This window comes from Cuculus canorus, chromosome 11, assembly GCF_017976375.1.
Source record: "Cuculus canorus isolate bCucCan1 chromosome 11, bCucCan1.pri, whole genome shotgun sequence".
NCBI lineage: Eukaryota > Metazoa > Chordata > Aves > Cuculiformes > Cuculidae > Cuculus > Cuculus canorus.
Window position 1 is genome coordinate 6095642 of NC_071411.1, and position 14074 is coordinate 6109715.

The 14074-nt window shown below is 64.0% G+C and overlaps 1 protein-coding gene across 1 annotated transcript in view; it reads left to right on the forward strand.

Moving 5' to 3' along the window:
- The first annotated feature begins 1966 nt into the window (after positions 1-1966).
- COL7A1 (collagen type VII alpha 1 chain) overlaps positions 1967-14074 on the forward strand; it is a 30405-nt gene continuing 18297 nt past the window's right edge. The window contains 45 exon segments of the mRNA XM_054076864.1: positions 1967-2751; positions 2850-3030; positions 3108-3267; positions 3366-3459; positions 3546-3704; positions 3918-4081; positions 4170-4299; positions 4396-4518; positions 5136-5285; positions 6000-6119; positions 6234-6380; positions 6582-6698; positions 6775-6924; positions 7130-7258; positions 7343-7489; positions 7636-7761; positions 7833-7976; positions 8059-8184; positions 8258-8404; positions 8507-8635; positions 8716-8862; positions 9043-9162; positions 9249-9395; positions 9476-9612; positions 9693-9819; positions 9896-10115; positions 10118-10280; positions 10387-10434; positions 10578-10604; positions 10715-10759; positions 10943-11035; positions 11342-11413; positions 11695-11730; positions 11806-11859; positions 12095-12163; positions 12247-12360; positions 12636-12662; positions 12765-12818; positions 12920-12982; positions 13088-13147; positions 13296-13331; positions 13467-13511; positions 13735-13770; positions 13882-13926; positions 14039-14074. Coding sequence (XP_053932839.1) covers positions 2670-2751; positions 2850-3030; positions 3108-3267; positions 3366-3459; positions 3546-3704; positions 3918-4081; positions 4170-4299; positions 4396-4518; positions 5136-5285; positions 6000-6119; positions 6234-6380; positions 6582-6698; positions 6775-6924; positions 7130-7258; positions 7343-7489; positions 7636-7761; positions 7833-7976; positions 8059-8184; positions 8258-8404; positions 8507-8635; positions 8716-8862; positions 9043-9162; positions 9249-9395; positions 9476-9612; positions 9693-9819; positions 9896-10115; positions 10118-10280; positions 10387-10434; positions 10578-10604; positions 10715-10759; positions 10943-11035; positions 11342-11413; positions 11695-11730; positions 11806-11859; positions 12095-12163; positions 12247-12360; positions 12636-12662; positions 12765-12818; positions 12920-12982; positions 13088-13147; positions 13296-13331; positions 13467-13511; positions 13735-13770; positions 13882-13926; positions 14039-14074 — 4746 coding nt within the window. The 5' untranslated portion in view covers positions 1967-2669.

Here is a 14074-nt window from a genome sequence, read left to right on the forward strand (position 1 = left end):
GCCTTTAAGAAGAGTGGGGGCATCCCACTCCTCCCCTGCTTGGGAACAGTGTGTGCCTGGGAAAGTTGCCTGCAGCCGACCCTGGAGCATCTTTGCTGGTGGCAGGTGGTCTTGCCCCAGGCCCCCAGCTGTGAGGTGGCCCTGGGCCCTGGGCACCCCCACCATCGCTCCCCTCCTGCAGGAAGATGCTCCCGGACCGACCTGCTGCCCTGCCAGGAGCCAAAGGGGAGCTCCTGGGCTGGGAGGGCAGAGGTACACAGGGTGCTGGGAACAGGGACACGTGTCGTGAGCAGGTGGAGAGAGGGGAAGTGGCTCTGGGCATGCATTAGGGCCAGGAGCTGGGTCAGCCCCATGTGAGCACAAGTACCAGGAGGGAGGATGAGGTGCAGCGTGATGTGCCCCAAGGAGCAGTGGTGTCCCATGGGGTGCTTTGGGGGCAAGAGGCACCCTGATATGAGGAGGAGCACCAGGGGACAGTCCTGCAGGTTATTGGGTGGGTGGGCAGGCCAGGGCAACATAAGGTTTCTGCCTACCTTGCTGGGCATCGTCTTCCTTTTGCCTCCTTTCACCAGCTGCCATCACACCACCAGTGGCTTTCCAGACTGTTTCTCCACCTCTGAGGTAGGTCTCCACAACCTGTCTGCTCTGGTGGCTGCTGGGAGATGGTGTCACCTCACAGCTGGCTCCAGGGCAGTCCCCGTACTTGAGCTGTGGGTGGTAGGGTCCCATGTGATGGATACCATGAGCCATGGGTACAGGAAAGGTCCTGGCCAAGGCCCAGCTGTCCTGCAGCCTTGTTGGAACTGCACTGGCATAGGGAAGCAGCCCTTCTCCACCACCATCATCCTTCCCGGGGCTGGTGCTCAGAGCCAGGCTCTAACCCAGAGGGGGCCAGGCTTGGGACCCCATGGCTGCTCCATCCAGCTCTGCCCAGGGCCAGGCAGTGCCCCGAGATCCCTGGACACACATTCCCTTGGGATGGATGGAGGTGTGCAGCCAGATCCTGGCTGGCAGGTCCCAGAACTGCTCGCCACATTCCCGAGACGTGGAGGCTGGAGATGCTGAAAAATGCCCTGAGCCGACTCAGCTCCACACCAAGGCAAACCTATAGAAACTGGAGTCTTGCACCCACTTCTGGAATCCCCAACATAAGAAGGATCTGGAACTATTGGGATGAGTCCGGAGGAGGACTATAAAGATGATCAGAGGGCTGCAGCACCTCTGCTCTGAGGACAGACTGAGAGTTGGGGTTGTTCAGCCTGGAGAAGAGAAGGCTCTGAGGAGACCTTAGAGCAGCTTCCAGTACTGAAAGGAGCTCCAGGAAAGGTGGGGAGGGACTTTTTCCAAGAGCATGGAGTGACAGGGTGAGGGGGGATGGCTTTAAACTGCAGGGGGGAAGATTTAGATTGGACATTAGGAAGAAACTCTAGACGATGAGGGTGGGGAGGCACTGGCACAGGCTGCCCAGGGAGCTTTGGCTGCCCCATCCCTGGAGGGGTTCAAGGCCGGGTCGGATGGGGCTTGAGCAGCCTGGTCTGGTGGGAGGGGGGGACCTGGATGGGTTTTAAGATCTCTTCCAACCCAAACCACTCCGACTCCAAACCCTTCCCGGGTTTCCCTGTCCCCGGCGTTGGCACCTTGCGGGGAACACCCCGAAAAGCTTCTTCCTCCCTTTCTCCGGGCACACGATGTCAAAAACACGTTCTGGGGGGGCCGGGCGGGGCGGGGGCCGCGGCTCCCCCTCTCTGCCCCCTCCCGGCGCTCCGGGCCGCCCTCCATAAAGGGGCGGGAGCGGCGGGGGCTGCTCCGCCCGGCTCGGCTCGGCTCGGAGCGCTGCAGCCCCGCGCACGGTGAGTGCATGCCGGGGTGGGGTGGGGGGGCTGTGGCGGGGGTCCCCGTGCACGATGAGGTCGCTGAGGGGTAGCACCGAGCTGCCCCGAGGGTGCCGGGCTCTTCCCCTCAGTGCCGCGAGCTGCTGAGACCCGGCGTGCCCATCACAGTGGTGTCAGGGCGGGTGGTCCCCCCCACCCCCCCTGCTCCTCCTCCGCAACCGTGGGAAGCTGGGGAAGGAGGGGGCTTGCAGGGAGAGCTCACCCGCCCTCCAGCTCCCTGCTGGCACCCCGCTGCTCCCGGGAGCCCCTGCGGGCGGAGGGACCGGTGAGTGGTGCAGCAGGATGGAGCCCCTGCTGGTGCTGAGCCGCGGGGCGGCGAGGAGAAGGGCTCGTGGAGGCAGAGCCCTGCAGCTGGGGCTGGCAGCGCTGCCGGCCGGGCACGGCTCGCCCGGGTGTCAGGCTGTGGGATGGCTGGAGGGGGGCCAAGCGCTGCCAGGCGTGGAGCACACACGCCACTGTGCCCTCCTGCACCCGGCGTGGCCACTAGCTCGGACTGTGCCATGGGGTGGCCACCAGCACTGCTCCCGCCTGGCCACACTGGGCTAGCTGATGCCCAACTGGCATTTCTCCCAAGGCAGTGCGGGCTCTGGGTGCTGTGGGCTGCTCCTCCGGCACGACAAGGTGCCCAGGGCCGTGTTGGCACCTTACCCTCCCAAGGGTGCCAAGCACCTCGTCATGAGCCCCCCACGGACCCCTCTGCTCTGTCACCACCATCCCCAGAGGTGTGGGGCTGGTGTGGGGTGGTGGTGGCACCATCCTCTCCTGCAAGGTCCCACGATGAGCTGCTGGCTCCTGCTCCTTGCCGCGCTCCCTGTGCTTCTGGGCACCCTGGCCACCGCGGCGCAGAAGAGGAACCAAGGTGGGTGCTCAGCACTGGGTGCCTGCGGGCGAGAGGGGCTCCACATCACCGTGGGGTGGTGCCAAATCTGTGCCCTGAGCACTGTCACTGCCCCACAGCAGTGTGCGAGGACGTGCTGGAGGCCGACATCGCCTTCCTGGTGGACGGTTCATCCAGCATCGGCAGGAACAATTTCCGCACCATCCGCACCTTCATGGAGGACCTGGTGGGGCCCTTCGTGCAGGTGGTGGGCGAGAAGGCAGTGCGCTTTGCCGTGGCGCAGTACAGCGACGAGCCGCGGTGAGCCCTGGCAAGGGGGAGCGTGGGGCGCTGAGGCAACAGGGCTGGGATGTGATGCATCCCCCTGTGTGCCCCAGAGTGGAGTTCCCCTTCTCTCAGCACATCGATGGCACGAGCGTCCGAAGGGCCATCCAGCAGCTGAGCTACAAGGGTGGCAACACACGGACTGGTGCTGGCTTCCGCTACGTTGCTGACAACTTCTTTGGCCCTAAGCAGCTCCGCCCAGGGGTCCCCCAGGTACGTGCACGGTGGTGGCCCTGGAGACACCCAAAGAGGGGATGTAGTGAGTCTGTAGGACCAGGGCTGGGTCTCACAGTTCTTGTCTGGCCCAGCAGATCTGTATTCTCATCACGGACGGCAAGTCCCAGGATGATGCTGAGGGGCCAGCAGCAAAGCTGAAGAGCCAGGGCATCAAGATCTTTGCTGTGGGTGAGTGAGGCTTTGGCACTGGATGAGGAGGAGGTCCTGCCAGGTTCAGGGTTCCTGCCTTCACCCATCGTCTTCATCTCTGCCAGGGATCAAGAACGCTGACCACAAGGAGCTGATCCGCGTGGCCTCAATGCCCACTGAAGCCTTCTTCTTCTATGTTGGTGACTTCAAGCTCCTGGGGACACTGGTGCCGTTGATGACACGAAGAGTGTGCACAAGTGTTGGGGGCACCCTGCGCCCACTGGGTATGAGCCCCCATCCTCCTCCCTGTGGGGTATGGGTGCTAGCGGTGCTAGATGCCAGGCTGTATTCACCCTAGGTGTGCCCTTAACATCTATCCTCCTCAAAATGCCCTCCTGGCCATCCCATCCTGATGGGCACATGGTTGTACCACCCTGGCAAGCTTTACCCACTATCCCATGCACCCTGGAGCTGATAGACCCTGTGCTTCACCACAGATGGGCCGAGCCATGCTGGCCCCTCCAACCTGGAGATCCTTGAGCGGGGCCTTGACCAGTTGCGGATCCGCTGGACGGCGGCCACCGGCCCCGTCACTGGCTACCGGGTGCAACGTGTGCCGCTGACGGGGCTGGGGCAGCCGATTGTGGCAGAGAGGCAGGAGGTGAGTGCTCCCACCTGCCTGCTCGGGGTCCCTGGTGGCCCCATGCGTGGCCTGGGGATGGCAAGGGGGTGACACTGTCCCTACCCAGGTGAGCCTGGGACCGCGGGAGACGAGCACTGTGCTGCGGGGGCTGCGCATGGGGACGGAGTACCTGGTCACTGTCACCGCCCAATACACCAACAGCATCGGCGAGTCGGTGTCTGGCCGAGCACGCACCCGTGAGTGTCTGTGCCATCAGGACGGGGTTGTGGACAGGCACTGAGTGCCCATGCCAGTGGGGCTGTGGGTTCATCCCTGGCTCTGTGTGTCCCTAGAGAGCCGTGCCGGCTCCATGCTGGATTTCCGTGTGGTGGAGACTGGACCAACCTTCCTGCGGCTGGCCTGGCAGCCTGGTCCCGAGACCCCCCAGGGCTACAGCCTCAGCTACACCATGCAAGGTGAGGGGATGGTCCCCGCAAGGAGAAGGTGCTGCCTGGGTGCCCTGCCTTTGCACAGCCCCATGGGCTGAGCAGGACATGGCAGGGTGCACGCGTGGGTGTGGATGTGTGGAGTGCACGCTGAGAGCATCATGGGTGTGCACACGCCTGCCTTCACTGTGGCAGCCGGTGCTCGTGCCTGGGCCGTAACGCACGCGTGCGTGCAGAGGCGTGGAGGCGGCGTGTGTGTTCCTGTACCCAGAGGCTTTGGTGCACAGGGCTTGGGGTGTGTGCTTGAGTGCGCACAACAGCCAGGGGCCTGGTGTGTGCCCCAGCCTGGGGCTGGGAGCGCACGCGTAGGTTGTTGTGTGTGGTTGCTGTGTGTGGGGAGCAGGCAGCAGACCCTCATCCCAGCCAGGCGCTGTGGAGCTGCACACCTGGCAGCCCATCCCTGGCCCCGGGCGCTGCGGGGGGTGCCCCTGCCCTGGCTGCCGTCCCAGCCTCTCCCTGCGCTCCCCACCCCTGGCACTGCCTGGCATCCCTGGGGCAGGATGCCGGCCTGCAGACACCCCTTCACTGCTGGGCCTGATGCGTTTCATGCCCCTACACCCACCCTTATCCCTCCACTTCTTCTTCAGGAGCAGCCCAGGGAGAGGAGAAGAGCCTGGGGGCCAGCGTGCAGTCGGCCACGCTGAGCAACCTGCGCCCTGACACCGAGTACGTGGTGACGCTCCGTCCGCGCTACACGCAGCAGCCTGCTGTCCCTGCCACCCTCACTGCCCGGACACGTAAGCGTTGCACCCAGCCCTGGCTCAGCTGGGGGCAGGGATGAGTTCCCAGCACAGGGATGCCCCTCCGGTCACCGTGCCCAACAGGGATGGGGCTGCCTGGCCCATTGCTCCCCGGGGGGAAAAACAGGATGGGGATGCAGGCAAGCAGGGATAAAAGGTGATGCTCTGTGCTCTAAAAGGTGTTCCCAGAGGGAATGCAGCACTGTGTGCTCTCCTAGCTCCTTCTTAGCCTCATGGGAGTTTCTGCTGGGGCTTTCCCCACGTGATGTAAAAATGTCGACTGAAAAAATGCAGGGTATTTTATAAATTCAAGCACTGCGCTCTCTGGGAGGAAAGCGTCATTTCTGTAAGGGTGGTAGAAGGTATTGCTGGGCGGGAGCAGGGGTGAGACCCCAGGGCAATACCTTTACAAGCCTCAAGTTTTAGCAAACTTAAGCTTTAGATTCCTTCAGCCGCCCCAGGCAGCCTTAACCTGCAGAAAGTATTTAAGATGTTAAGAACGAGGCATTTGAGCTCTAGTTTGCTGGAGCTGGGATGCTTTGAAGGAGCTGCCCAGGTGCGGGCTGCACTCGGTGCCCCTGGTGCAGTTCAGCATCCATGAGCAGGGGCAAGGAGGACACCCCCGAGAGCAGCCGGGCATGCAGGTGAAGGTGCCACTGCCCCCCGCCCCACTCTCGCATGGGGAGTGCGACGGGCACCTCTCACCTGCAGGGCGCCCAGCTGGCGTGCAGCACTTGGCCGTCCACAACGTCTCGGCGCAGAGCATGCTGCTGGCCTGGCAGCCCGTCAGCGGTGCCACCGGCTACCGACTCTCCTGGGCAACCCTCACAGGTAGGCACCTGTCCCAGAGCTTGCTCCCCTTCTGATGGTGGCTCCAGGGAGGAGGGCAGCAGGGTGGTGGTGGTGTCTGGGCCCCTCTAGGGACTGCTGTGCTGGCTCTTGCAGGACAGGACAGGCACAGGGTGGACCTGGATGCCGGGCGGACGTCGCATGCGCTGGGGGGGCTGCAGCCCAACACTGACTATGTGGTGACAGTAGCACCACTCTTTGGGCAGCTGGAGGGGCCCACGGCCACCGTGAGGCACAGGACAGGTAGGTGATGGGTATGGGAGATGTTCTCCTGCTGCTGGCCTCTGGCTCTTCCCCCAGAGCCATTGCCATGGGATGGGGTGGGGAACGTCCCCATGGCCCACACCATGGTGGTGCTCCCCAACCTGCCATGTGCAGGGGCCGGGGACTTGGCTGGTGGCACAGTGCCACAGGACAGCCTGGCTCACGGGGTCCCTCTTGCAGAGGTAGGTGCAGAGCAGACACTGCGGACCAACATCCTGAGCCCCACGTCCATCCAGGTGCTCTGGGCTGGCACCCGTGATGCCCGCGGCTACCGCCTGGAGTGGAAGAGAGCCACAGGTGGGTTTGAGGCTCCTGGTTCCCCTACAACCCCCTCCTGTGCCAGCAGCCAGCAGTGACTCTCCCCTCCGCACAGGACCAGAGCCCCCCAGGACAGTGTCGCTTCCAAGCAGCACCAACACCTACCAGCTGACAGGGCTACAGCCAGGCACCGTGTACCGCATCACCCTCTACACACTCTACGATGGTGGGGAGGTGGCCACCCCCGTCACCACCTTCCAGACAGGTGAGCAACCACCAAGGGTCCCCTGGGTTGTCCCCCACCCTTCCAAACCATTGGGATGAAGGAACATCCCATGTAGTGTTGCTCAGCCTGAGGACCCCCTTGGCCACGAGACACCCAGCTCTCTGGCCATGGCCTGGAGTAAGGATGGGGGCCACCCTGTCCATGCTGCTTAGCTCCGGCTGTGCCTCACCACATTCCCTCACAGGTGTGGAGTTGCCCGTGGGTGCTGTGTCGGACCTGCGCCTCGTCGAGGAGGCGGGCAGACAGGTGCGACTGAGCTGGACCGGCGTCCCCCGTGCCACCGAATACAAAGTGGTGGTGCGCAACAACCAGGGTGAGTGTGGCAGGAGCGCAGGTGGCACCCAGGGCACCCCAGCTGGCTGACACTGAGGGTCTGTGGCCGCCTGTCTCCCGGCAGATGGCACAGAGAGGACGAGGCGCATCCCGGGCAGCCAGACGGCTCTGGAGCTGGGTGACCTCCGGGAGGGCATCACCTACCTCGTGCGCGTCTCGGCACTGGTGGGTGGCCAGGAGGGCAGCGCTGCCACACTCACTGTCCGACTCAGTAAGTCCACACTGGGGTTTGGCACCAGGAGCCCCGGTGCTGTGTTTTCCCCCCATATCGTGCATTTGCCCTCAGGGTGCCAGGGTGGCCGTGGGGCCGCACTGGGCACCCTGAGTTGACACCTGTGGTGCCATGGGGTGCTGCAGAGTACCCAGCGGTAGGCAACATCTCAGACCTGCGCGTGACGGAGGCCGGTCCCAGCCAGCTGCGGGTCACCTGGAGAGGGCTGCCGGGAGCTGGGGGCTACCTACTGACCTGGCGAGGCAGCGACGGTGAGTGTGGGGACCGCAGGATGCCGTGGTGGTGGTGCTGGAGCTCTTTCCAGCCCAACTGTCTCTCCTAGGTCTGGAGCAATCCCGCTTCCTCCCTGCTGACCCCACCACCTTCACCATCGAGGGGCTGCGTGCTGGCATCATCTACACCATCGGCGTCTCAGCTGTTGTGGATGGCCGTGAGGGCAGCCCTGTCACTGCCACGGGGCGGATAGGTGAGGCATCCCCTCATCCACTGGTGCCAGCCAGTGCCACTTGTCTCAGGCCCGGGTGACCGTGTACCTCTCGGTGTTGCAGCTCCTGAGCAGGTGGGGACCGTGTCCCGGCTGGAAGTGCAGGCATCCAGGAACAACATTGCTCGCATCACTTGGGTCGGCGTGCCGGGAGCCACTGCCTACCGCGTGGTGTGGAGCCGCAAGGACGGTACTGTGGGATGGGGACAGGGACAAGCTGCGAGGGTGGCAGGGCAAGGGGCTGACACCGTGGTCCTTGGTAGGGGGCTCGGAGAGCAGCCGGCGGGTTCCCGGCCACACCAGCTCCTTCGACATCCCTGACCTGGAGAGTGGTGTCTCCTACACCGTGAAGGTGATAGCACTCATCGGTAACCGGGAGGGCAACCCTGTCTCCATCGTTGTCACCACTCGTGAGTGCCGGGGCAGAGAACAGCACCCCAGGGTGATATGGGGTGGCACCCCAGGGTGATATTGGGCACCCTTGCTTCTAATGCCTGACCTTCTGCCCGCAGCGGAGGCAGCTCCAGTGCCCCCTGTCAGCAGCTTCCAGGTGACAGAAGCATCAGAGCATCGCCTGCGCCTGACCTGGGTGCCAGCAGCCGGCAGCACTGGATACCGTCTGCTCTGGCGCCTGGCTGAGGGTAAGTGTGGCTGCCTGGCACTCCAGCATCCCTGCCAGCCCTCATGTCGCGTGGCCTCACCCATCTCTCCCATCGAGCAGGAGGGCCCCAGCGCAGCCAGCAGCTCTCGTCCACCACCAGCTCGTATGACCTGTCAGGGCTGGAGCCAGGTCGGCGCTACCACATCAGCATCGTCAGCCTGGCTGGTGGCCGGGAGAGTGAGCCAGCCACTGTTACTGCCATCACCGGTAAGGGGCTGTGCAGTGCCAAGGGGGCGTTGGACCCCTGTCGCAGGGCTGGAGCCTGAAGCGGCACCCGAGGGCTGGCTTGTCTCAGCCTCAGGCTGAGGGAGAGTGATGGGTGGGTACCAGGAGCAGGGTAGGGGCTGCCCTGTGGGGCCAAGACACTTTCCTCCTCCTCCTTGACAGCTGCCCCAGGCCGTGTCACCAACCTGCGGGTGACGGAAGTGCAGAGAGACTCAGTAACGCTCACCTGGACTCCCATCCCCGGTGCCTCCAGCTATGTCCTCTCCTGGACTCCCCCAGCAGGTGAGGCAGGCGGGTGGTCCTGGGGCAGGGGGCAGTGTCTTTGTGAGGGTTCGCCAGCCCTCCTGACACTGTCCCCTGGGTGACAGCTGGAGGGGAGACAGGACGGACACTGCCCAGCGCTGCCAGCTCGCACCAGGTCTCTGGGCTGCGTCTGGGCCAGCGCTACACCTTCACCCTCCGCCCTCTCCTGGGGAACGCACCTGGTGCTGAGACCTCCATCAGCGAGCGCACAGGTACAGCAGGGCTGAGCTGGGGCGATAGCTGGGCTTGTCTCCTCTCTGCCAGTGGCTTCACCTCTTCCCTGTACCGGTAGTTTGCAGGGATGCCCGTGGTGACATTGTCTTCCTGGTGCACGGCACCCGTGACAGCTCCTCCAGCGCTGATGCTGTCCGCACCCTCCTTTCCAACACCGTGTCCGCCCTGGGGCGCCTGGGCCCTGAGGGCACCCAGGTACGGGGCTGTTGTGGCAGCGGGGGGACCGTGGGGCATGGGCAGACAGCAGTGCTCACCACTCCTCCACGCTCTCGCAGGTAGCTCTCGCCACATACAGCTACCGCAGTCTGCCCTGGCTTCTCCTCAACCGCTCCAGTGACCTGCCAGCCGTCCTGGAGCAGATCCGCACCTTACGCTATGAGGAGCCCAGTGGCAATGCCATCGGTGAGGAGCTGTGCCAGGAGCCGGAGCAGCAGCCGCTGGTACCCCTCTGACCACCCTTCTTCTCCTTCCCCTCTAGGGGCAGCCATTACTTTTGCGAGGACCTACCTGCTGAGCCCTGGCGCGGGGAGACGGCCTGGCGTGCCGGCGGTGCTGGTGGTACTGGCTGATGGTCCCTCCGGGGACGATGCCATCGCTGCGGCCAGGGATGTCAAGGCCGGGGGTGAGGATGGGTGGCATCCCAGCGGGATGCACGGGGAGGGGAGTGCATCCTGTAGGGTGCCCATGGTGCTGTTGGCTCAGGGGTCCAGGTGCTGGCGGTGGGATTGCAAGGAGCAGACCGTGAGCAGCTCCGGCGTGTGGTCACCAGTGAGGACCCGCGGTATATCTACCACGACAGTGGTGCCCTGGCAGAGTTGGAGGGGGAACTCACTGATGACCTCTGCACCATCATCTCCACCAGGGTAAGGGGCCAAGAGTGCCCTGGAGGGTGTGTGGGGGGAGCACCCCCGTGGGAACCAGGGGCTTCTCCTACTCCCAGGCTCACATGGGCTTCTTTTGTCTTGCCAGCCGGAGCCAGAGCCGAAACCGAAGCCCTGCACCGTGCAGTGCCCCAAGGTGAGCATCTCCCTGACATGCTGTGCTGTGCCACGCTCTGCTGCTGGGGATCAGGGAACCCCAAGCTTGCTGGTGGCAGTAGCACAGTGGGGAGCCGAGCATGGGGAGATGGCCTCTAACCCATTCCCGCTGCCCCTTTCCAGGGTGAGAAGGGGGACCGTGGCGAGCCGGTGAGTGTCTTGGTGTCCCCTCGCTGCTCATGGCTCTAGAGGGGCTGCATCCCCCAGCCCCGCTGATGCCAGCCTGCAGGGGACAATCAGCGCTGGCTTCATCTCCACAGGGGCTGCAAGGACGTGTGGGGCAGCCGGGCCCCCCTGGAGAGCCGGTAATGTCCTGCTGGGGGGAGAGGGAGGGCAGCTCTCTAGTGGGAGCAGTGACATGGTCCCTGGGTCCCCTTGTCTTGCGAGTGGGTGCAGGACAGGGACCTGTCTGCAGCCCTGACTGCAGGGACAGAGAAGGGAGCATCCATTGATTGCCACCCAGCCTGTCCTCTCCACTGTCCCTCCAGGGCCGCCATGGGCTGCCTGGCCCTCCAGGACCTGCCGGGCCACGGGGTCTGCCGGGGGACACCGCTGAGCGGCCAGGCAAGAAAGGGGACAGGGTGAGTACCTCCAGTCCCTTCACCCAGGCATGTGTCCCCAGGCACATGAGCCCCCCCGAGGGTCTCTCTCTGCCCCTTGTCCCTCCCTCCTCACCTCCAGGAGAGTGGATCTCCTTGGGGAGCCATGGTCCAGCCCCACGCTGCTCCCTTGCACCCCAACTCAAGGGAAAGGCACTCCCAGACCTGGCTCTGCCACTGGGGCTGTCCTGGGCTCCCGGTGCCAGGACCAACGATGCCAGAGGCACCAGGTTGTCCAGCAGTGCTGGGATGCACTGGGTGCTGGTGTGATGCTCCTCTCTCCCACAGGGGTTCCCTGGAGCTGACGGGACACCGGGAAGCCCTGGCCGTCCTGGGAACCCTGGATTACCCGGCCAGCCAGTGAGTGGGGGTGTCCCTCTGGGTTTGCCGCTGCATGGTGGGCTGTTCCCACTGCCCTGGCTGCTCCCTGACCGGCCTCTGCCCACCCTCTCCCTGTACTGAGGAGTCCCCGTAGCTGGCAGAGTCACTACTGCCCCCGTTGTGTGTCCCAGGCTAAGTGTACTGGGCAGGATCTGTTCATCCCTGCCTTGGCTGGAGCCCCTGTCCCATCCCATCCCACCACCACCACTCTGCCAGCTGGCAGGGACACACATTCACCCCCCTGAGCTATTGTTTTCCAGGGCACCCAAGGCATCCCTGGCCCCCGAGGGGATCCTGTGAGTATGGCCCCATCCTTCCCCATCCCTATTCTCCCCCACACCCCCTCCTCACTCTTTGCCTTTCGTTTGCAGGGACCAAGGGGCCCTGTGGGGCTTTCTGGCCCGAAGGGGGAGAAAGGCGAGCCGGTAGGTTATGGGCACAGGGTTGCCCCACACGGGTCCCTGGGGAGCAGTGGGTATCCTGGCAGACACATCCCACTCCTGGCACCTTCTCACTCAGTGTCGGAGTGACCTCAGGGTCTCCCCATCTCCCTCCGTATCCCTGGCCTCTGGTTGGCACTGTGGCCCCTGTTCTGCACTGGAGACACAACAGGGCACAGGGAGACGCTGAATTTTGGGTTTTCTCCTTTTCCTCATTCAGGGGGAGCCCAGGGTGATTGTGGATGGAGGAGAAGGGCTGCCAGGTCAGAAAGGGGAGCCAGGCGTACCGGTATGTATGGGAGTGACTGTGCTGGGAGGTGTCCACCCAGCCTATGTGGCAGCAACTGTTAACGGAGCATCTCTGTCCTCCAGGGCAGCCCTGGCCCCCCTGGGAGCCCCGGTCAGCGGGGACCATTGGGAGATGCAGGGCCTCCTGGTCCGCTTGGACCTATGGGGCCACCAGGACCTCCAGGAGAGTTTGTGAAGGTACATGTCCTCCGGTGCTGCACGGGTACAGCTGTGGGGACAGATGTGGACAGATGGACAGGACAGCCAACAGCTTGAAGCTAGTCCGCTGTGCAATGCTCCTGGTCCCAGTTATGGCTGTGCCCATGCACACATACACAGAACAGAGGCACACGGGTGCATGTGCCCTGATACCACAGATGATGGGCTCTGGCCAGCATGTTCCCCCTTGCCACTTGAGGGGGCGTGGGAAGAGCCCAGACCTGCCCTTACCTGCTTTTTTTTTGCTCTTTCAGGGGGAGAAGGGTGACCGAGGGGAGAGGGTGAGTGGCTCTATGTTTCCCTGGCTTCTCTGTCCAGGAGGGTGCTGGGAAGGACTGAGCCCTCTGGGGCCACCCTGCAGGACCTGACCCCTGTCTCTGCAGGGCCCCCCAGGACTTGTGGATGGGGTAGCGCCTCGAGGGGAGCCTGGCCCCCCGGTGAGTCCCCCCTGGGCCAGCAGGGATGGCAGAGAGGACCACGACGGCCGTGTGTCCTCAGGCCTGAGCTGCGTCCCTGACTGAACTGTGCTGTCTTGCAGGGTCTACCTGGGGACCCTGGGCCCCGGGGACCTGCTGGTCCCCCTGGCCTGAGGGGAGAGAAGGTAAGAAGGCAATGGGGATGCTCCAAGCTGGGGTGGGACCCTGCACCACTTTCTAGTGGGGATGCCCATCCCCATCTCATGGCTGTCACCTTTCCTAATCCGCAGGGTGATGGCAAAGAAGGTTTCCCAGGGCCACCTGGCCGCCCTGGGGACCCAGGAGACCGGGTGAGTTTCCCAAGAGAAGGTAGGGCAGGCAGGAGCTGGCCTTGCTGGTGAGCCCAAGCCCCAAGGGCATCTTGGAGGGCTCCCACTCTGGCCAACCTAGGCATTTGCCTTGCCACACCAGAAGTGACTTCTCCATCCTCCTTTGCAGGGCCCTCGGGGACCACCAGGGGAGCAGGGCAGGAAGGTGAGTGTGTGGGGACCAAAAGGATGCTGTCGCCTTGCCCTTGGTGGGGAGAAAAGGGGTCTGGGTGCTGTGCCTGGACTCATGCCACTCCTCATGGGTCCTGCTGCCCCTGACCCCATCTTCCTCCTACACCAGGGAGACCGTGGGGCACCAGGTGAGCTGGGAGAGACGGGCGAGAAGGTAAGAGTGCCAGAGTGGGACTGTGCCATTCGGCAGCATCGGTGGGTCCTGGTGTCCCTGTGGCACCATGGTGGCTGTGCCTGGGGTTGCTGTCAGAGCCCAGTGGTCTTGAGTGGGATTTGAGGTCAGGCCCCAAAGGGCTCTGGGGTGGTGCTTGAGGTGTGAGCAGTGTGCTGTGGAGGGAGGAAGGCTCTCTGAAATCCTCCTCTGCTTCGCTCTGCAGGGGGACCGTGGAGCACCAGGCCCCGGGGGCGAGAAGGTAGGTGGGCTGGGGTGGCTGCAGCCACACCAGGGTCATGCTTGTCTTGTCCTGGAGCAGCTGGGATAGGAGGATGTCCCTGACACCTTCCTTTTCCTCCCTTTCTTGCAGGGAGAGGCGGGAGCCCCTGGACGCCCGGGGCCATCAGGCAGAGAGGTGCGTTGGGGCAGCAGCAGAGGACTCGGCACCCTGGGAGCAGAGGGCTGCCATGCTCTGGGTGTGTGTCCCCAAGCACCACCAGCCCCTGAGATCTTTGTTTTCACCACAGGGAGATCCGGGACCAGCCGGCCCCCGGGGGGAGAAG